At 31.6% G+C, this 25,100-nt stretch overlaps 2 protein-coding genes across 2 annotated transcripts in view; one reads left to right on the top strand and one right to left on the bottom strand.

Moving 5' to 3' along the window:
* Positions 1–19,866, bottom strand: part of LOC127720787 (atrial natriuretic peptide receptor 1-like) — a 44,244-nt gene extending 24,378 nt beyond the window's left edge. The window contains exon 1 of the mRNA XM_052227539.1: positions 19,633–19,866. Coding sequence (XP_052083499.1) covers positions 19,633–19,866 — 234 coding nt within the window. The remainder of the gene's footprint in view (positions 1–19,632) is intronic.
* Positions 1–25,100, top strand: part of LOC127719523 (collagen alpha-1(XII) chain-like) — a 565,245-nt gene that overhangs the window by 79,608 nt on the left and 460,537 nt on the right. The window lies entirely within an intron of this gene.

Genomic DNA, 25,100 nt, shown 5'->3' with positions numbered 1-25,100 from the left:
GTCTAAATTAAAATCCATAGAATTTTTAATAATTTGACAAAATGTAGTCTATATCATGCTTTTTTTCAAAAATATGATAAAAAGTATGTGTCACCTGGCTTTTTTCACGCTACAGGTTGTGCAAAATTGTCAGATTTTGTATAGATTATGCGTAGAACACCCAATTTTGTGTGATAAAAAAAAACTACACCATAGAATTTTAAGATAAAATATGAGAAGATAGCACTAATAATATGCTTTGAGATAAGAAAAAGAAAAAAATGGGGTCACCAGACTCATTCTCTCGCTACATAATAAAATAGGTAAATTCACAACACATTCTTTTATAAAAGTTACTTTCTCTGAGTTATCTCCCCTTATATTTGAGTTATCTCCCCTTATGTGGCAAAGTTGAGAAAAAAATGAATCAAACAAAAATATTCTGTTTTTTGTAAAATACAGCCGTAAATATGATAAAACACATAATTTTCTATATTAACATTATAAGTCTTACACATGAATTACATACTACTCTTGAAATTTGCACATTTCATTAAAGATCTACACCGATTGTTATCTGCTTCTTCAAAATCCAAGATGGAGGAAGACACCCCAGCTACCTTAAGCTCCAATTCTTTTCTTGCATTTTTGATAAAAACCAACGTATTACATGTAACGCGAACAAATACAAAATTAACAGTACATTTTGTGTACGTGTCAATGAATATGTTACCCCAAGTTGTTGAAACATACGTTCAAAGAAGCTTTTTATGAGAGCGTCTTATAAATCTTATATTATAAGATACAAGTACATTCGCCTCTATGAGGAAATTTAAACTGGCGCGGTATTAATTCCATACGGATCTATATTAACTTTTACAAAATGTCAAAAATTATTGAAAGTTTCCGTTAGAAGAAGAAAAACGCCACATAGATGACACCACAGAAATGAAGTTGACCAACGGTAACGTATCTCAAACAAACTAGATATATAAGTCTCTCATGACTCTAGTAAAACATAATAACCTTACATAAACTTCCACTAATGGGCATTCATTCACTTAAATGGTTCAAAGGCCTCTTTACACGGAGGTTATAAGGTATTTTACGTTGATTACCGTAAGGAACATTCAGCAGGACGTATATTTGATGTGTAATTAACGATTAATGGACTGTAATGATTAATTAAGGCAACATTAGTTTACCGATGTTCAATCTCATAAATTCTTAACCCGCTGTTAATGAACTTTCCAACCCATTTATTATGTATTACTGTCCTTGGCATGTACTTATGTTTACGCACCATTTGTCAGGACAAGTAAACGTAATATAGCATACAGCAAATCATTCAAATGTATCTTTATTAAATTAATCAATTAAAATATATCCGTTTTTATTGAGAAAACTTCATCAAGGAAATACATAAATGTCCAAATAAGAGAAAACCTTTTCATATAAAAACTATAGCATTGTTTTACACTTAATCAAACATGTATTATTCTTTTATTTTAAGTACCTTTTGAGTTAATTTTAAACATAAAAAACGAAATTGAAGTGCGATGTTATTGTGCGTCTATTTACTAGATGATTAAAGATTAATTCGCTAGTGCTCGTCACACTATTAAGTCCTTGTTTAACTAGTCTTCTGAGTTTGTTTCATTGCATGCTCTATTAACATTCCGTATCACTTACAAGTAAATGAGAAGACACTAATAAAGCAATGTTGATCTGAAATAGTCATTTTGATCTGTACAGCTATAAAGATACTAAAAAAAAATATTCAGTCATTTTTCAGTCTTTCGGTTAGTTTTCAGACTTATCCACTTCACTAAATTCAGCATTGTTCATGCAACTTGTATGCAGTCAAATAAGATCTACCAAGTCTAAAGGGACATTCCAACTCATAAGTCGACAATAAACTGACAACGTCATGGCTAAAAAAAGGAAATAGACAAACAGACAAACAACAGTACACAAAACATAACATAGAAACCCAAAGACTGAGCAACACGAGTCCCAACAATAAGTGGGGGTGATAGAATATGAAATTACATGCAGTTCTTTAGAAAAGCTATTTTTACTACTACAAAACATTGCGGTAGTTGTTCCGTTGCATTTCATTGCTGAATTGACCCGGATGTTGATGGAAGCGTGCCGTTACTGTATTATTGCGTCACGTCATTGCTTATATTTTCGAGTATCACATATTGTCCTTTATCGAGAAAAAAATATTATGCAGTAGGATCAAAGGGAAATTAGATAAATTAGTGATAGATAAATATTTCCTTTTCTACATAGTTTTAAGCACTTTGATGAGTTGTTTAAGTAGTTCAGGACAAAAATGTAAAACAAATTAGCCTTAATTTATCTATCAGAGATAATCATCGATTAATGAAGTCAACTGGATATATAAATATCCATCGTTGAATTAATTTGAAAATGTCGAAGAATTTTCAGAATTTTCAAAAATATTTTGCTAAACATTCACGCATTTTCATGTATTTTATTCGAAACAATATTTCACGAAATATCAGCGTAAATTTTATCTTAGCGTAGCATGTCCGTAAACATTTTCGGAGCTCTTATAATTAAGCATGGATGTCTTTGCGAAATCAAACACTAGTTCTAGGTTTAATCAACTTTCCCAAGAAAACCAGATTTGTCATAAAGTTTAAAAGATAAGGAATTATTTTACATCGAATATTTCCCCCCAAAATTGCAAATGAACATTTTTACCATTACAATAATGAGAACATTATTACATGATTTGAAAGACGGATCTAGTTTTCAACTTGTTCATTTGATAATTAGTTAGCTCGTAAATTTTCATTTATGATTCACAATTTTATTTCAATTATAAAATTCTTGGAACATTTTCCTCGGCTTGATTTTTTGTAAATATAACACTATTCGTGAATTCAGTGAGGTTTTTCTTTTTTAATATCAATTTAGGATAAATTAACAACTATAGGTCACCGTACAGCCTTCAACAATGAGCTAAGCTCATACCGCATAGTCAGCTATAAAAGGCAGAGAAATGACAAATGTAAAACAATTCAAACGAGAAAACTAACGGCCAAATTTATGTACAAAAAAATGAACTAAATGTCTAATGCAGGTAGCAATGTTTCTATTTGTAAATTAATTGAGGTGTAAAAGCATTGACCAAAGCACGGAAGTACTTCTTAATACAAATCTGCACACTATCAACACTTTTACAACCCCATAAAATTAGCAAAAGAATAATTCAATACTTAAAATTACATTACTCTGTTTCAATATCATTCTTGTAGGCAGCAACACGTTACCAAATACACCATGATAGCGAACTCACGTTCTTAATAAACGTTTAAACTTGGAGATATAAACTCCGTATGCAATCGCTGCTGATATATTGTTACATAGAAATAAAAAAAAAAATACAATTGAAAGCATAAATCATGTATTTTGTCGTGAAGTTTTGCTCTCAATCGACTTACATTGTCAATTTATAAATGTTAACCGAGAATGAGAGACACTTAACTACATCGATGTGTCCTTTATTTCAAGTTCAATGGTTTAGATGCATTCAAAATAGTCACCAGACTGAATTAACTCATGACAGGACATCCTCAATATAGCGGAATTAGAAGTTTAAGAATAATGCAGATGAACTAATACATTTCAAAGTAAATACATCATTTATTGTAGTTAATGATTACACATGAGTTTAAAGAATGATGCCAAATAGATGAACTGATACATTTCGCTGTAAAAACATTTTAAATTGAAGTTATCAATTACAGAAAAAGCTTTTAACTTACTTTAAAATCAAAGACCAGGGAATTATTTAAATTCATAAAGATTTAAAAAATTAAAGTAATTCTAAGAGGAAGTCCATAAAAACTTACAAATCAAACGCTATACTCTATCAACCAATAGAACACCTGTCATTTTCCTGACTTGGTACAGACATTTTTCGGAGAAACTGGTGGGTGTAATCTGTTTTTATAGCTCAATGTAGGTAAACTTACCACTTTTATGACAGTTGTTTATAGTTCCTTTATTTTAACACAATTGCGTAAGCAACCCAAACAGACAATATAGGTTAATGTGACAAGGTTCTATTGTATACAAGTAATACAGGAAGCAAGATGTATACTCGAGGCATCCCGGTTCAAAGTTCAAATTGAAAAAAAAATTAACAAATTTGAATATTTTGTGTTCATTTACACTGCATAGATGATACTCATTGAACTGTAAAACAACACTACAGACGTGGGCAAAGCAAAGGCATGTGGACAAATACACATATCATAGGAAGAACCCAAAGGAATATTACAATCAAAAAATGAAAATTAACACAAAGAACGAAAAATCGCCTCATTGTTGTAAAATTTTAGATAGAGTGTTCCATGTGACACGTAAACAAAGACAATTATTGCTATATATATATATAAGATACATTCAAGACAAAATTAATTTCCTTTGTTAAATTCCCGCAGTGTTAATAGAGAATTCTTGATTATTTAAAGCAAACATTTCTTCCAGGAATAAGGAAGGATATAAAATCTTTCAATTGGGTGAAATTAAGACGAATCCTTACTGATTTAGCAATAAACTTTGAGTCATAACAATAAAAAAGTCTCTTATAAGGGGGCAGAATTGGTTCCTATAGTAAATCCTACTGATATGAAAGATCAATCAAACATTGCTGTTTGTTGAAGGTTGTACGGAAACTTGTTTCTGCTTACTTTCTTGTTCCTCTGGATTTTAGTAATATATAACTATAAACGATCTGCTTAGCTTCTTTTCTCAGATTCACCACATGAAATATTGGGTAAAGCACACTGCATCGGCAAAGATTCAAATAAGAACCTCCTAACCTGTGTCTAAAGCATTGTCATGCCTACCAGAAAGTTAACCTTAATTCCCTTAAGCACTAACAAGAACAATGTAATAAAAATACAAACAAGATAGTTGTCCTATTAGAAATCTTATCATATCATCATTTTGACGAAGACAATTTTGAACCTGGTGTCTATGATGAGTTTATTTGTATATTGAGCGCAGGTACATTGGATGGAAAAAGCCACACCTTACGCTTATCTATTAGACAGTGCTGTAACAAACCATAAGCTATTTTGAAAAAGATGCTACACAAATTTAACTGCATGAAGCGGTACAATATGTTTGTGACTAAAACGTAATCTCTGAAGATTTTCTGTGGTTTTATTGTTATACTGAATCACTATAGGTAATACCCTATTTGAAATAAAAGTTTATTTGATTTTTTATTTAAATATGTAAGTGTACTTGCGAAAACAAGCTGATCACTTGGTACGATCAGTGCAACAATCACGTCATATATTCATGATATTACCGGCACCAATATCACTACACCAGATGCGCATTTTGACAAATAATGTGTCTTCGGTTATATACATGTTTGGCATCATAATATTTATAAATTAAAAACTTAATACAAAAGTTGATAAAACCAAAAAAATAAAAAGTGAAACCAAAACCAAAACCGGACAAGGAATAAGAGCAACATTGTTTGTAAAGGTATGCATGCGAGAAATACATTTCTTAATTATAAAATGACTTCTAAAACTTTTCCAGCAACACATTCAATTAAACAATATCCGTATTTTCATGCCAATTTCTGGCTACTTGGTTGTTGATACCATCGGAGAATAACAATCTACCAACAAAGGTTTCGACTAATTAATAGTTACTTTTAATGGTACACGTTTCTTAAGTACAGTGAACAAGCCAACATAATTTTATAGGCTGTGTATATTTATAATTTATTTATTTTTATTCGTGGTTGAAGAACACTATCAAAATTTACAAACATAAATTGTTTACTTTGCGTGTTGTTTTCTGTTACGGAAATTTCGAATATTTCCTTCAATTATGAACTCATATTTGTATTTCTTTAGTGATTTTTATAATATATTGCGAGAAAAAACAAACAATTTTGTATTTACTAATCAATTCGTTTCCATAGGCTGTTGCTTCCTATTTTCATTTCAAGATTTGTGTGCATAGTCGACTTCCTACCATGTAAATGCCACTTCCAAAAAAATTCTGTTGATGTGTGCAAGGTTTATTAATGATGTTTATAGTACTGATATACAGTTGCTATTCCTTAAGGCTAATTTTACTTTAGACAGTGGTAACCGTTCTGAAAATCTTCCTTTCATTGTTATGCCTTTAAAAGTCATAATTTTTTCCAACACGTGTTGTCTCTACCTGATAAAGATTAAACACGTGCTGGGCGTACTGAAACTAGTATTACGCGATACGTTGGCAATCCTGTGGAATGCCAGTAGCCGAGGTGTTTGATTTATAGATTAACGAAAATTATTGTTATTTTTAAAAATCAATAATGAAATAGAGGACTAACAGGTTGTGAATTCTATGTTTTGATTTTGCATGAGAGATTACCAACATAAGCTTGAATGCAAGCATTCTATATCAGGAGCTAAACATTAATAGACAAATATATCACGAAAATACTGAAGCATTCGCTACTGTGTAGATGTGTGTGATTAACTATACAATTATACTTTCTTATATAATAACTTGCAATAAAGTCTACACATTACTCACTGACCAGAAAGTCAATGTCTGTACATCTTTGACTTTCTGGTCAGTGATTAATGTGTAGATTTTATTGTAAGTTATCATACAAGGAATTCTGTCTCTCTGATTTCTGTAAACATACAGACAGTAAAAGATGTATATACATACGCAGGGGCTCTTTGTCTCCCCTTTCTCTATATAACCAATCCGAAAAAGGAGCTCAGGTGCTTTATAGATAAATTTGGTCTGATTGAAAGGAAATGAGGCAGTTGTATAAGGGAACTTGAGTTGCTCTCTGTCAAAATTGGTTGCCTATTCCGTATCTACCATCTACCTTTTTACAAGTTGATAAATGTCAAGTTTAGAAACTGAATAATGATGCTATACCGTATACCGTCAACTAACATTACGATTCCACATTTTTGTTTAATCAACCTTGATACATACTAGCATTATTAAAATGCAACTCAGCTGGAAATTATTATGTTTTATTGCTATTTTGTTTCACATGAAGTAATTCATTTTTATAGGATATTTAAATTGTATGTCAGGACTATCCATTTAAGTCAATCAATTTTATGTATTTAATAAAAAAGCATATCTTTATTTTAGAAACAAAACAAATTGAACTTAATGTTTGAACATTGACAACTGAGAGTACATTTTTGTTTTGTTTTAGTTCTGTATTTATTTCCGTTGTTCATTATTTTCTGTTTTCTTTCGTTGTTCTATAAATCAAATTTAAACGGGGAGTATTGAGATCCCAGTACAATTCTTTAACCGACATGTCCATGTGCCTGTCCAAAGTCAGTGTCTGTCCTTTGTCATATCTAAATGGATTTGACATTTAGATAACTTGACATTGACGGGAGATATTTGATGCACTTTTTTTAAATGTATTCACATAATTTCAAGTATAGGAACGATTTAGAACTCGACAGATTTTGTATTTATACTTGTGTATTGTTGAAGACCGCATGTTGAAAAGAGGGTGAAAATACCAAGAGGAAAATTAAAAACTGTACCTTGAAAAAAAATCTACAACACCAAGACCAAAAAGAAAAACGACGAATATACAAAAACAAAAAAACCAAAATCAAAATCCACAGATAAAAATTGAGCAACACGAAGTTCACCAAAATTTGGTATAGAACAATGGTGCTCAAGAAAGGAAGATGGTCGCGATATGTCTTCTTAGTAAGAGTCAAAATCTGTCATAGACCGTGGAAATGTATACGTGATTTTACTGTTGCTCAGTCTTTAGTTTTCTATGTAGAGTTTTGTGTACTGTTGTGGGTCTGTTGGTCTTTTTCTTTTTTAGCCATGGCATTGTCAGTTTATTTTCGACTTATGAGTATGAAAGTCCCTTTGGTATCTTTCGCCTCTCTTAAAGACTGGATCCTATTATCAAAATTCGTATATTTTACTGTAAAATTTAAGTTTGTGCAGAACCTCATTCTGTCTGAATAATTTTATCGGCAATTACGTTCTTTCAGCATATATGAAAAGAGGATCTGAATGGTTGAGGAAAGGGGGGTAATTCCTTTCTGTATTTATTTATTTGCTAGTCCTTTGTCTTTGTTTTGTTTTACCATTATGCCCTTTACTTTATATTTTAGCACCCCATTATCTCTATTTCTTTTTTTTTGCTTTATTTCTCTAGTCTTTATGTATTACGCCCTTTATTCTGCATCTTTAGCCAATTGTTTTCTATTCTGTAGATCTCTTCCAGATCCTTATCAAAATTAATCTGTTGAGGGATCAAACAATATTTTATATGTACACACCTTACTAAAGAGGTTTAGGTTAAATAAAACGAACTATCGTTAAACTTCAATGATCACGTTATAAAAAAAGTTTTGTGGATAAACATAGTTTTGTATGTCAGATTTGATACGATGTACCTTTTGCCAGTAGTGTCCAGACCTTAATATCTTTCTGATGATAATTAATGAAATAATTTTAAAATGGATAATTTCTGCCTAAATTTTAAGAAAAAAGTGCATCCCTTATTACACAGCTTTTAGAATTCAAACATTATTTGTAATATAAAAAGAATGACGAACATATATTTTATTTATTGTCAAGGGGTAAAAACTTGTACCCTGATTATACCTTCTTTTGCATAAAAAACGTACCCCAAATAAAAATGAAAAACCTGATGTTTTTGCATTTTTTTTTATATCATAAGTTTGAAACAGTTGATTATTCAATATCATCGGCTTCCAAAAGTTCTATAATAAGGAATTAAGCTCAAAAGTTACTACACGATAATACATAATTTCCGATATTTTAAGTACTTAAGTATTCAATTTCCTGTCCTTATTTTAAAAAGTAAAATAAAATGATCGGTTGGAATAACTGTCTGCCAAACTTCATAATACTATAGAGAATATCTTATTGTAATTAGGAAAAAAAAGTTTAATTAAAAATATTTCGCGAGTAATCAACCTTTCTGTACGACACAAAGGTTATAACATAGTGGGACACAAAGTAATATAAATTTAGTTCATAAAGTTCATTTTAAATTTATTTAAAAAAAAAACTGAAAATTTTGAACAAGTTTATCATAAATTAAGTCTTTATATTTTCTATCAGCATGCAGTAACAGAGAAAGAAGGTCAATGACTAATAATAAATAGTACAATACAATGATTGTATTTTGCATTTTTCATGTTTATTCTCGAGTATAGAAGTAAGGATGCATAATATAATTTTTCAAGAGCATACATACAAATTGTTCGTCTAAACAGATCAGGCAAAACCGTCTAAAGTAAACTTATGTTGTGCTGTGTAAGGGGAGGGTTGAACGCACAAAACATGTTTAATCCCGCCATATTCCTTATGTACCTGTCCCAAGTAAGGAGTCAGTATTTCAGTGGTTGTCGTTGGATCATGTCTGTCATATGTGTTTTGTTATAAAAGAGGCCTTTTATTTTCTCGTTTGAACTATTTCACATTTTTCATGTCGGGGCCTTGTATAGCCCACTATAGGGTATGGATTTTTCTCATTGTTGAAGGGCTTACGGTTGCCTATAACTGCTTACATTTATTTCATTTGAACTCTGGTGGATAGTTGTCACATTCGCAATCATCCAACATCTCCTTATTTTTATACGACACAGTACCAAGTTTAAGTGAAGGGTTGAACGCCCGCCTACATGTTTAACCCGCCAAATTCAGTGGTTGTCGTTTGTTACTATATAACATTATTTGTTTTTAGTTTGATGTTTTATATAAAATTTTATACAAAAAAATTGAATTCTCATTTGGATTGTCTCACATTTCCTTGTGTCGGATTTTTTTAATAACTTACTATGCGGTATGAGTTTTGCTCATTTTCGAAGGCCATATGGCAAACTCAACGTCATTTCGAAATCATTTATATCTTGTCAGTACCAAAAGCATTGACTAATCGGTGAATTTTACATCAATAGCAAATATTATGATCATGATGATAAAGACAGTAATTGAATAAACGTTTTAACGTGAATGAACAGGAAAACCTGAAAAGAAGTTCTCGGTATTTATATTCACACTCTGATCATGACAAAAGTCGTGTTTGTTCGTTTATTTTGTTGTTGAGATGCTATTTAATCAACATTTACATGGGATACCCTTAATATCATTTTATTTATTATATACATTGGAATGTGAATGCCCTATCAGCACACGTGTGTCAATGTTGTCTTTATTTTTGAGTAGAATGTAACTGACATCCAGGGAAGTAATGATATTTTTATGACTATCATAACATTTTATATTAAACTTTGTTGTTGAATTTCCTTTGATATTACAACGAATACGATTTCCATACATCATTGATTTATTCCTTCAAGAAAAGGAAGTATACGATTTTATATCAAGATAGGTTGTGATATCTAAAGAAAATTATATTTCTATATCACGCATTCTGACAGTTTACCAAATAAAAAGGAAACAAATTGAAATGCTTACTTTGGAGCAGTTAAATATCTCTAAAATTCTTTGAGCAATTTTGAAATAAAAGAAAATCAAACGATAACTACACATGCGTCAGTATCGATCACATAGCAGGAATGTCTTATTCTTTCAAAATTCTTAATTTTCAAAATGAAATGTCGTCCTAAAGACTAAATTTATTTCCATAAGCTTATCAAGGATAAGATATTTGCTTTGGATTTAACAGAGAAATAATGATACCGAAGATACAAAAGAAAATCGCGGGTCGAAGAAAAACAGTCAATACCTTTGCCAAAAAGAAAAAAAAAACAAAACCACTACACACGAACACGAACCAGACCCAATCCGACTTGAACTCAGGTGCTCTGGAAAGAGTAAGCACTTTCTGTTCCATTGGTGGCACCTGTCTTGGTGTAAAAGGGAAATGAATATTCGGTGACGAGGAACATTTTTTTGCAGATGTCTTATTCAAGTTTGCTCCTTGAGTGATTTTAAGTTGGGTCTGTGTTGCTCAATCCGTAGTTTCATAAGTTTTTTTACTCTTGTTTATCTGTCCATCGTTTGACTTTCCGCCATGATGTTGTATATTTCATCAATTTATAGCTTTCATATAAGGTTTCAATGGAAGTAGTTCTGCGGAAATAGTATCGATGCACATATCTTGAATTTAAAAGGTAGTCATCATATGATGGTCACGTTGTAAACAATGATTATGCCCGGTCATTTGTCCCCCAGAAAACAACATTAAAATTCATGAAATCTTTTTTATTTGTTTTGGTGTTTGAATTACATGCTGAAAACAAATTTCCAAAAAAAAAAATAGTTTTGTCTGAAGAAAAGGTGGAGCTATGTTTAACTCAAAACAAGAGCAACCTAACATAATAATAAAACAAAACGAGTCAACGTCGAATTTTAACAATTGAACAGAGTTTGTGTTTTTATCACCAAATTCACTAAATAACGAAAAACAATCAGATTCGTCGTATTCGACGCTGAAAATGTTTTGACTTTGGACATGCACATGCCAGTGTGGCGAGGTTAAAGTATGTTCAGATTACCAACACTTGTCTGTTGATTAGCACCAAACTAATTAAAGCCAGTATATCATTAAGAGCCTTTGTCAGTTAAATTGTTGAGTATTGATCAATATTCAACATAGAATTCTGTATTTGATGAGTTTTTAAAACTGTGATGAGTTTGCAGACACATTTATAACCGTGTTTTTTAAAGTATCAAACAGGGAATGTTTTTGTATATTTGAAAATAGGTTCAACGGCTCTAAACATTTTTTTTTCTCTCTGCAATTTCCAATAGTTCCCAATTAGTTATTTTTTATGCCAAAGTTTGATTAACAATCTGATTTGGTAATATGTAGCATATTCTATAAATGAAAGTCATAATCTACTAGTACTTGATATATAAATGATAGCTTAACCATCACTTTTAATCAATGATATTTAGAAAAGTATTCGCTATAAAATTTACAGTTTCGATATAAAAATTCGAAACCATCTTTCAAAAAAATGTATGGTTGAGGAAAAAAAGTGCACGTTTTTTTTTTATTCGAGCGTCACTGATGAGTCTTTGTAAACAAAACACGCGTCTGGCGTACACAATTTTAAGCCTGGTATCTATGATGAGTTTATTTACTATGGTATTTCAAAATTAACATTAAAATAAGTGTACTAAATTAATATGTTTTTCAATGCAATATCTTTGTATCGCGCGAAGAGAAGAGTAGTATCAAGAAAACTTGACTGCTATATTCGCGAGTTGATGCGGGCTTTTAAGAGTCATGCTTGATTAAGTTATCATCATTTGTTTTGTGCATTTTAAAATGCTTCAATTGATGACATTCCTCCTAAAGTGATATAGCTTGTTAGGATTATGCAATCCCCAATTAAAGAGTAATCTCAGTGATTTTCAAAGGATGTAGACAGCATATATGGAAATAATTTTTATCAAATATACTTTTATGATTTTTTATCATTTTTGTCTCTCCAGCAAAATTCAACATGTCGAATACAAATGCTTAACTCTTTGGTTACGGCTACTAAGCAATAACATATACTGATATGTGTTCACGCATTGAACAAACCAAGAAAATAAGTGCAAACGAAATAAAAATTTTATCAGATGAGACATGTGACTTCACACGTGATACTTAGTCATCCAAAATTACATGTTCTACTAATGCGTTGCTTAATCAACATTTAGACCATTCAAGTTAATTGGCTAATTTCAATAGGCTCTAATATAAAGTACTGATGAAAAGAATTTTTTCAAAAGGAAATCAATGCATTTCTGGGTATCAAATTTGCTTGGTAATAAAATTTGTTAGAAATATTTAATTCAGCTGTTTAAAAGATTTTCGTAATGAATAATGTAACTATGCTATAAAATTGAATCCCAAATCAATATTTCACCTTTTAATAACAGGACTTATTTAGATAAATATTTATACTGTAATTCTCTAGTTCAAAGCGAATAAGTTTGACTTTAGTTTAGGAGATCATGATTTATATTGACTTTAAACTAAATTAGTAACTGCGAGTAATCTTATACCGGCACTTTGTGGTTTTTCTGGTTTTTTTTATAGTTGCTTTTGTGCTTCGTTGTCCATCTAATGAGTCAAGCTATTTCCAATTGATGTTTAAAGTATGTTCTTATGTTGTGGTTTTACCCCACTGTCTCAGCTTGAGGGAGGCTTGAATACTCACAGCGTGCATGTTTCACCTCTCCACATTCCGTGTGTGCATGTTTCGAAGTCAGGTGCCTGTAATTCGGTGGTTGTCGTTGATTGCTGTCAGTCATATGTCTTATTCATTAACAGTTTGTAATAGTTCAGGCCGTTGGTTTTTGATTTCCTTAACATTTCTTTTGTCTCATTGCCAAACATATAACGCCTCCTTATTTTGTATTATATACCTTATATAACAGTTTCGTGACATAACAAAATTAAAACATGTCAAAGTTACAGAAAAAAATCCAAAACTGTTGAGAATAAAACAAAAAAGAATATATTTAGTCGTGAAGAGTACTGTGAGGCTATTTTAGTAATTTTTGCAGTATTTCACAAAATGAAAGAAGTTTTACGCTCTATTGCAAATACCTGACAACATTCAAAAATATGAGTACTGGTGTCCAACAGACTTGCATCTTATTAACAACTGAAGGATTTTATTTGCTAAATGTACAATACCTTTTGATTTTTGAATCAAGAGCCCCCCCCCCCCCCAAAAAAAAAAGTCTTATCATACCTTTTCATTTAAATAGAAATCTTAAATTCTATTTGTTATTATTCCAAGGTAAATATGTATATACGAAGAGGTGAGGCCATCAAGAGTTATAACAACCGAGAAAAAAATCTGGAAATGTAGCTAGTATAACATTATCCAAAATTCCAAAACATATATGAAAACCAAAAGATAAACTCATTTTAAACAAATAACCCTCTCAATGGTTTACTATTTAGCATAGATTTCTAAGGAATCATATCAACTGTATTATTATTCTGAATAAAAACTGTACCATTCTTGTAAAAATAAATAAGAATTTGCAGATTACATCTGATCTCGAATTGCCTTTAAAGATTTACCATTATCCAGTACGTTCAAGTTAAAAGAAAAATGGAAATCCAAGAATATTTAAATACTTGAATACTTAAGAACTTATTTTCAAAGTTGACAATGGTTAATCATTCTCCATAGATTCGAGTTTTGAAACAACTTTGTTAAATATAATCTAGATATGGAACAGACTTTGAATTTTGAACGAATGTCAATAACAAAAGACATCCAGAGCCCAGCTTCCGTTCTTCAGCAATTGACAAGTGTTTGAATCAGAAAAATTACTAGGTGCTCAAAACCCTCAAAAAAAAAAACGAAACCATACTAACCATAATTATTGCCAAGGAACAAAATTTACACCTCTAAAAAGTAAATCGAGCACTGCCTTGATTTTCAAATGTTTGTTGAGCGTTTCTGAGTGAAGGTGAATCCAGAAAAGCACTCAGGAAGCACGAGATGAATTAAATATTATTTTCAAATATTAACATATTATAGTACAACAAATCACGCCAACCAAGCATTGTTTACGGGACTTTTGACTCATATCGTCATTTCTAACTAGGATTACAAGATTACAAAAACATCGCACAATACAATAGGTCATATCAAACAAGCATTGTTAACTGAGCTTATACTTCATACATATGATAACAAGAATAACTATAACATCGCATTGTACATACGACCGCGTCGTCCAATCCTTGTTTATATACTTATATTTAACATGAATCGATAAACACATCACACACAGTTCAACAGACCACATCGTCCAATCCTTGTTTATATACTTATATATAACATGAATCGATAAACACATCGCACACAGTTCAACAGACCACATCGTCCAATCATTGTTTAAATACTTATATATAACATGAATCGATAAAGACATCACACACAGTTCAACAGACCACATCGTCCAATCCTTGTTTATATACTTATATATAACATGAATCGATAAACACATCACACACAGTTCAACAGACCACATCGTCAAATCCTTGTTTATATACTTATATATAACATGAATCGATAAACACATGACACACAGTTCAACAGACCATATCGTCCAATCCTTGTTTATATACTTATATATAACATGAATCGATAAACACATCACACACAGTTCAACAGACCACATCGTCCAATCCTTGTTTATATACTTATATATAACATGAATCGATAAACACATCATACAGTTCAACAGACCACATCAACCAATAGATATAAGAAGATGTGGTATGAGTGCTAATGAGACAACTCTCCATCCAAGTCGACAATTTGTAAAAGTAAACCATCATAGGTCGAAGTACGGCCTTCAACACGAAGCCTTGGCTCACACCGACTAGCAAGCTATAAAGGGCCCCAAAAATAATCAAGCACTCTTTCCTGAACTAATATATAACAAACAAAAGTAGTAATTTACCGATGATCAAAACCCCAAAGATCCATTAAAAATATAAGTTAAGGGAAATAAATGTTAGTTAATTGCATGAACCATCGCATTACAGTTCACGCGGACACTTGTATTTCACAAGCAGAATGCCAAACTATCGAAGCTAGTTTATTTCAGTTTAAGTTCATATCTGAAATTACAGATTGTTTAAATGCGTGAACTTGATTTGTTTAGATGTCTCTATTTATATCTATAGCAATTATAAAAAAACACTAATTGAATTACATAAGATAAAGGTAATACAAAGTCATTATCAGTTATTGTTTAGTTATAAGCCACCTGATAAGATTCATAACAAACTACAAACGTCGAGATATGCCACTGGTGTATTGATAATCGAATGTTATTCAAAAGTTCACAAGACATCTAAGATTTGATCAGTTATTCTGTTTTTACAAATGATCATTACAAGATGTATATTAACATCCGAGGAAGTAAATCCATTAAGATTCATAACAACTCAGAAACAAGCATTAAGCCGTTTGTATGTGTATAATTTGAACGATGATATCATGATGTAATGCAAAATGAAACAGATAGTTTTAAATATTTAGGTGGGGGACTTTCTGCAATTCAGCTTTATTACATAGCTTTCAATTAATTCAGAGGGGATGTTTCCGCAATATAACCGTATTGCATTGTAAAAAATGATAAATGCAGAGAATTCAATTTTATTTGAAGCATTTTGGTGTAATAATACATGAAAACGTTCAGAAGCGACTATATTCCTCAGACCAAGAAGTTAACAATGTTTATTCCTATAGCCCTATATATAGTTTGATACTATTCATATGTTTCTGAGAAATAACCAGTGTGCTGTTATTTTGAATTAGTACTGTTCCAGTTATATTAGAAGCTGCAAATCTCATCTGATTTCACATGATAGAAAAATTCCGAGCAAACATCGGAGAAAGAGCAATGATAGGAAAGACATCTTTTTCTGCATTAGATTCGAATTTCGACAAAAAATGGCATTTCAGTGATGTTCGATGCCAACAAAAGATATTTGAAAATCCACAACTTATTAAAAAAGGAAGAGCTTATAAACCAAAATTACAAAATGTATAGTTAAAGCCGGGCAATGAATCAGAGCTAGGCTTGAAGGCAATATATTCCTTAATTAAGAATGAATTCCAAAGTTCTGTAACAGCAAATTGCAATAACAAAATATCAGTTTTTTCATGCTGATACCGAATAACTGGCATCTGGGCAGGTATATTTTTTCAACAGGAAATTTTAATAGCACATTACCCGTATTGTGCTGCCGGTACCGAATTACTGGTTACTGGGCTGTTGATACCCTCGGGGACTAACAGACAACCAGCAGTTGTATCGACCCAGTGGTAGTAATAACCTTAGCGGTACCAAATCAATTTTTCGGTACCAGATTCACATTTCGACAATAAATGTTTTTCAGTGATGCTCGAAGCCAAAAATGAAATATTTGAAAATCCGAAACTTATATAAAAAAAGATCTTAGATACCAATAGGACAAAAAATATAGCCAAAGCCGGACAATGAATCAGAGCTTCGCATGTGGAAGATGTATTAATTAATTTAAAATGAATTCCAAAATTTTGTAACAGCAAATTTTAATAACAAAATATCAGTATTTTCATGCTGATTCTGAAGTACTGGCTTCTTGGCAGGTGATACCCTTGGGAACTATCAGTCCGACTAACAGTCCACCAGCAGAGGTATCGACCCAGTTTAAATATAATGGTATTGAATAAAATGCTTCTGTAAAGATAAAAGAAGTTAAATTGTAAAAGGATTATCGATTACAATGAAGAATTATGTCCCTCGCAGTATGAAATATTGGTAATTAAAGCTCAAATAACATTAACGGAACCAATTGCTCTGCACCAGATGCGGATTTTGGCAATAAATGTCTCTTCGGTGAAGCTTGAGGCCAAAACGTTTGAAAATTCAAAACTTATAAACCAAAAGGAGAAAAGCTATAACCAAAGCCGAGCAAGGAATCCGAGCTTTGGATGAGGCAAACATATTCCTTAATTTAAAATAAATTTCAAAATACTGTAACAGAAGATTTTATAGTATGCACTTTAAGCTCATGTCAGAATTGATTTTCGTTAATGCCAATACTGCATACTGGAAATTCGTACAGATTGTTTCAATTCGTGAATTTGATTTGTTTAGGTGTCTTATCTAGAACAAAATCGGATCGAATTAAAACATTAAATTACATCAGACAAAGGTAATGCCACGTCATTATTAGAGGAAAGATAACAATGGGAGCAACAATTATCCATGACAATGTCATTAATATCAAAGTATGAAACACATTGCTAATAGTTATCAAAGGTACCAGGATTATAATTTAGTACGCCAGACGCGCGTTTCGTCTACATAAGACTCATCAGTGACGCTCATATCAAAATAGTTAAAAAGCCAAACAAATACAAAGTTGAAGAGCATTGAGGACCCAAAATTCCAAAAAGTTGTGCCAAATACGGCTAAGGTAATCTGTTCCTGGGATAAGAAAATCCTTAGTTTTTCGGAATATTCAAAGTTTTGTAACAGGAAATTTATAAAAATGACCATATAATTGATGTTCATGTCAACACCGAAGTGCAGACTACTGGGCTGGTGATACCCTCGGGGACGAAACGTCCACCAGCAGTGGCATCGACCCAGTGGTGTAAATAGTTATCAAAGGTACCAGGAATATAATTTAATATGCCAGACGCGCGTTTCGTCTACATAAGACTCATCAGTGACGTTCATATCAAAATAGTTATAAAGCCAAACAAGTACAAAGTTGAAGAACATTGAGGACCCAAAATTCCAAAAAGTTGTGCCAAATACGGCTAAGGTAATCTATTCCTGGGATAAGAAAATCCATTATAAACATTGCTAAACATTATATTAATTGGGAATATTTTTCAATCCAGTGTATTTAGTTTATATAGTGCATTGTATGACATTGTGTTATTAGTTTTATCACATTTTAATAGTATACCGATCGCAGTTCATATATCATAACTCATAGCATATCAAGCACCTTAATTGGATCTTTTGTTACTACAAAGGATTGTTATCATTGAAAGAAAAATCGGGAAATACAACTTGTTTAAAATTATGATATTAAACAAGGCATCTACAATCTACTCTGTTGTTAACGTTATTTTAACAAGAATTATTTGTGCATTATTTATAGTTATAAAAACTCGTCAAAGATACCAGGCTTATAATTTGTTATGCAAAGCGAGCGATTCATCTGCATGGGACTCCTCGGTGAAGCTCGAAGAGAATACACCACAAGTTAAGATTAATATTGAATAGAAAAAGCAATGTGTAATTATAATCAAATGTCTCCAAATATCAAAAGAAAATCTAAATCTGATCTGTTATTATTTTTACAAATGTTCCACATTCATCGTTTCTACTTGGTTTTATATGAAATAAAAATTAAAAACGTCCATAATATTTGCTCCAATCTATTTTGATTTATACACAATATTTTAGAAGTATTAAATAATCCTTCTAGATATTTACTACAAAATGTTTGTTCTAATTTGTTTTTTATAGACTGTTGTTTGTCTTTTAAGTCGTTTATCAACTTGTCTTCGACTTATGAGTATGAATATCCCTTTGGTAGTCGTCACCTATCTTTCAGTATCAAGAACGACTTGAAGGGGTATATTTGTTTTTTTCTAAATGTGTTGCTCTAAAAGTGTTTAAATCGGTAAATTGATGAAACCTTTTGGAATTTGAATATATATGTACTAGAAAAATTAATATTCTATATATCCATAAAATGAAAAAAAAAAAAAAATTAGAAAAATAATGGGTCCTTTTAGTGATTGTTAAAGACAGCTGTAATATAGTATTGCATTTTCTTTAAAATTTTGCTTGAATGACTTCCTGAAATAAAACATTATTTTTATCTGGAAGGAACACATAGCTGTTGTGCGAATCGGAGCTGGTTTTGGTTAAGAATGACATGCTTATTCTTTTATGATAAACACTAGGGTACTCTGGGATGACGGAAGTTAATTGGAAATTTGATCTACATCTTTCATTGATAAAATACATAGACCTTTAGTGGAAAATAAAAAAAAGATTACAAATACAGTAGGAAAACTATACCTGCATGGGGCTACTGGAAGCGGCTATTTCTGTGAATCCAACAACGTCACTGAAGAAAATTGATACTGAATCAAAAGTTTCTGCAAAAACGTGACCGTGTTTACTACGTAGATGAGAAACTACAGATTTTGGTATCATTTTGAAGAGGAGATCTTCTGCAATCTGTTTTTCTTTGTCTAATTCTTCCGTTTTAATTTGATATTCTTCTGCAAATGTTACCATACATCTATTCATTATCTTTGATGTTTGAACAACAGCAATTAACATGGCAGCGGTAAAAATGCACATAATTATTACTGATACAATTTGTCCTATATAGAACGATTCTTTTGAACGTGTACTTGTATCAATTTCATTTCGTAGTTTATTTAAGGCTGATCGGATATCAACAAGTATATTGTTTAAAACAAGTAAATGCTCAGAAAATAAGGTTTCGTTGTGAATAAATTGTTGACATATTTCATTTTCAATTCTTGTAATAGCTTGTTTATCAAAATTTGTCAATAAGTTCAAATCCTTAACGTCATGTAAAGCATTATTTTTCATGTAAAAGTACCTCACGTGCTGAGCATCACTGATAGTTGAAATGGAAGATGCACAATGAAATGTTTCAAGAATACAAAAACAACCGGACTTTACAAGACTGTAGAAATATACAAATTGTGATGGATTTTCAAAATGGATATGTTCTAAATTATTCTGAAGGAGAATAAGGGTACTTTCGATCGTAAGTTCCATTTGATAAGACGTGTCATTGTTGCACATCTCAAAAACAGTCGTGTTGCATAAATTCCGGAATTTTGACGGAATAACTGTTGAGTTACACATGGCATGAAAGTTTGAAATAGCTAAGGAATTCATATCGTAAACAATTGAAGAGATGTCTATCACAGTTTTAAGTATACATTTAGCAGTTACTCCTTGTAGAAGGTCAAGAAATGTATCAATGTCTTCTTTTGTTATCTTAATCATTTCTAGACTTCCGTCAGCAGATGTGTAATTTTGAATATTCATTGATATGATAAACGTAGATATTCCAAGAATGACTATCACTGATAAAGTACATATAACATAGACTTTAAACAAATGTAATTTAACGGCCTGTCCGAAAAATGATGGGTGTTTTAATGATTCCTCTACATCTGGTTTCCTTGTAACAAGAGGTGCGATCGAATTCTTCTTTGATGTTTTTAACATCTTATGTTTAAAACGTTTTGCGGTCTTTAAAACGCCACTACTACAAGTATCCAGCTTGGTATATTTGGCGTGTTCCTTTGAATTGTATCACCTTGTTAGACAGCTCTGTTTTCTGGTAATTATAGCAACTTTAGTATTTTGTTCCTCTCAATTTACACCACAATTGACATTTTCTAAAAAGAAAAATGCTTCCGTTTTGTGGACGAATAGATCAAAATAACAAGCAATCTCGTTTTATTTAGAAAACATATACAAGATCCTTTAATTAACTAAAATCAGGACAACATTAATTCCTGAAGAAATTCAGTCATCTTTCAATTAGCATCAGCAATGTTTTTCCGCTATATAGCTATGAAAGCAGCATGACATAAACATTGGTAAGCCTGTAAGTGATTTATACACCTTTCAGTCATTCATGGTGATTTCCCAGGTAACCAATCAATGTTTATATCTATCGGATTGTATGTGAATGCTAACATGTTTGATGGTTTTAGAGACTTAATCTCCCTTTTTTTGCAATATTTTTATTCCAAGTATTCATATTTGTATTAATGACAGAACATCACTTAATACAGGCTTTTCAGATTGATATAATAATTTGGAAAAGATATATTTAGAAAACCAAGGTAAATTAAGGCAGCAATATTTTACCGACGATGAAATCTCGTATATCGATTAAGAGACAAATCAAGGTAACACACAAAAACTGAGTGAATCGCATGAACTTCAAAGGGAGCGAGAACAGTGTGTCGGCAGGGTAAGCATTTCCCGCATTGCAAAAACACACTCAGTCAAAATTTCACGATCGGGCATTAGAAAAAACTCATAAGTTGAAAATAAACTAACAACGCCATGGCTAAAAAAGAACAACAGTACACAAAACACAACATAGAAAACTAAAGACTGAGCAACACAAACCCCACAAAAAACTGATCGCAGGTGCTCATGAGGGTACTCAGATCCTTCTCCATATGTAGCACCCGTCATGTTGCTCATGCCAGTTCAAACCCGGTGCAAATTCTAATTCTGTAGGTCACATTCGGGAAAAAGGGGGCGAGTTTGTAGTTACGACGATTAGAACATACCCGCTGTGATATGTGCAACAAATATTCCATAACGGCCATCCAACTCTTGATGGTGTCCGTAAAATTTACGAAGTGATGATTGCAACTTCACTACTTGAAACTCTTGGTTTAATAGCTTCCTTGTGAGCAGCAACCACCTATCGAGGAAATCATGATAGGAAAAACAGGCCCTAGAATATCGTATCAACTGGGAGATATATATTCCGTATGCAGGCGCTGCTGAAATGTTGCTACATAGAAATGGAGAGTTCACAATTGGGAAAAAGTTTGATTTTTTTTTGTAATGGGCACAGCCCTGTTAACGAAATTTGTATAGAGTGAAACAGTTTTCTTCTTGTAGCATTCCATTTTAATAAGTAAAAGCACCTTAGGTAGGATACGCGCTTAAAACAATGAACTAGATACCATGGGAGCAATACAAAACTTAATTAGTGCAAGAAAGATCGTACTCCTAAGAAAAAATACAGGAACAGACAAAACAAAACAAAACTATCCTCAAATTATTTTACAAAGATAATTCCATGTGCTATTCCACTACTTGCACCCGTCTTGTAGCTCATGAGTAGTAAATATTCAATGATAAATTACATTTGGCGATGTCACAAACTAGGAACAGAGGACAAGAACGCGGCTAAGACAAATGGAACATATCTGTTGCCAACTGTGACACAGGTATTCTATAACAATTAACAATTTTAATATTGAATGTTTCCAAATTGGAAAATTGAAATAATTTCTAATGCCAAAAATTTTAGTTGTTAATCTCAATGTCTATATATTAGTTAGTTTGTCAATACTGATAATTAAAACATTTGTGCAGCTGAATATTATTCCAATATAAATATAGATAAAAAACTATTGACAATTGGGAAGAAACTATCCATTAGAACTACCAGCCCACATGCAGTGGTAAAAACCAAGATGTTGCAAAGTTGTAAATATAGTGTATATATACACATTAGTCGTCTCCGCGCGGATTTCCAATGGGAAGGATGTTTACTGCTCACATTTTCAACTTCTGCATAATATTATGAATCTTCTGGCTTTTTCTTACGTAATGATTTAATAATTTGACCATCAATATTTTGAACAAATTCATTTCAAGTTCGTCTCCTATAAAAATGTTAAAATTTTTGTTCTTTATTGTACTCCTTTTGCCGATACCATAGTCTTTCAATTTCTTTATTTCTTTAGATAGATAATTTTTCGTGTAATCTTTTAAATAAATTTCATCTTGCTAAACTGAAACCTCATTAATTGAGTCGTAACACTACAATGAAAGTGTTAGTAAAGATTTTACCAAACTAATATTCAATCGATATAACTAATTAAAAGTATGAATTTTTATATTGTATAAAAGACGAGAAGGATCTTGTAGATTCATTAAAGTTAAAATCTGGAGGAGCAAGCAACAATAAATGTTTTAGAATAGACTTTGCACAATTTATATTCAAAATGACTTTTGTGCATTCATGATAAACAAACCAGGTTCGTAACTTCAGGTGGATAAACGACTGAGTATGAAAGTTCCGGAAAAATATACATTAAAACTGTTTAAAAAGATGTACAAGAACATTTATATTGTATAATAGACGGAAAGGATCCATCAGATAAATTAATTCCAACCCGAAGGAGCTACAATGAACGTGATAGAATAGAATTTGCCGAATAACTAGCTTTGAAAATGACATACGTGCATTGAAAATAAACGTTAGTAATTCCGAAGTCTTTATTCCTACTGAGCTGTTGATTTGAGACACACGGAAAAGAAATCAATGAAATCATATAATTTTAATTTACTATAAATGATTGAGGTATTGGCCAAAATTTGCTTGTAAGTGACTATAGGCTACCACTCAATTTGACAAAGTATGTTAGACACTTTGTATATTACAGTTTTTGTAAATGGAGTTTTTAGAAATAGTTCAAAACAACCCTGTGAGAAAATTTGGAGTATTTTGAGGACATCCCTTGAATACAAAAGTACAAATGTGTGATAAGAAACTATAATATTAACAAAGTTGAGTTAACAGCGACAATTATAAACGGAAAACAAGCATAATTAAAAACCAATTGTTCAGAGAACAATTGAAGGTCTTTCCAATTCTTACGATTCATTTTGATATGAAAATATTAAAAAATGGTTTAAAGTGTCATATACAGTGTCAAATGATACCTTAATGTACGCTGATTCCAAAAATATATGGTTTCTAAACAATTTTATTGAAATAAGGGAGATAATTTGTTACTTCCGGTATTATTTGATAGTTTACTTGACACTGATTCCAAAAATATATGGTTCTATATACTTTAAAATCAAATAAGTACAAAACAAAGCTACTTCCGGTTTACACAGTCATTTCCGGTTGGATTTTCAAGCTCATGTAAATTGCAACCTAATGAAAAGAGTCCCATGGCTTTTATCGTGTCTAAATATGAAGTTATAGCAAAGGTCAAAATCAAGAACGTCTTTCAATTTCAACTTTGACCTTTAGCTCAATTTCAAGGTCATAAACCAAGGACCTTTAATCAAATTACCCTGTTCTTTTTTATACTTGGTAAATGAGTTATACCACCATAATGAAATTTTAAATATAAAAAGGGAGAAAACTCTCCTTTACGGTCAACGTACCCTTGCAATCAAAATTTACATGTTACGACATGTCGCAACTAACAATTTAGTAAAAATAATTTGTCGATATCTTATACGGTTTTTGGAAAGAAGTGGAAATAAGCCAAAAATTTAGAATATGACCTTGACCTTTGACCTTGACCTAATTTTAATTTTTTTAAACCAATGACCTCAAATCAAGAGAACCTAGGTCTCTATCACTTATGGTTTACCAGTTAGAAATGCATATCACTTATATCAAATGCATAAGGGGGAATAACTCTCATATGGAGTCTCAGGATAGCTTCGATCCAAATGGTCATCCTTATCCTATAGATGTAACGAGCAATTTGGTAAAATAAATTTGTCGTAAACTTTTGCAGTTGCGAAGGAGTAGTGGCCACAAGAAAAACAGTGTTTGGGGATATAACTCTTACAACGTAAAGTGTTCGGTTAAGCAGTGTTAGTTTCAAAAGCGTATAAACTATACGATATCATATTCCAAATATATAAGCGACATCTTATAAAACAAGAACACAACGAAAAAATAATAATCAGAACAAAATCAATAGGTC

Source organism: Mytilus californianus, unplaced genomic scaffold, assembly GCF_021869535.1.
Source record: "Mytilus californianus isolate M0D057914Y unplaced genomic scaffold, xbMytCali1.0.p SCAF_11, whole genome shotgun sequence".
NCBI lineage: Eukaryota > Metazoa > Mollusca > Bivalvia > Mytilida > Mytilidae > Mytilus > Mytilus californianus.
This window is presented reverse-complemented; position numbering and strand designations above follow the sequence as displayed.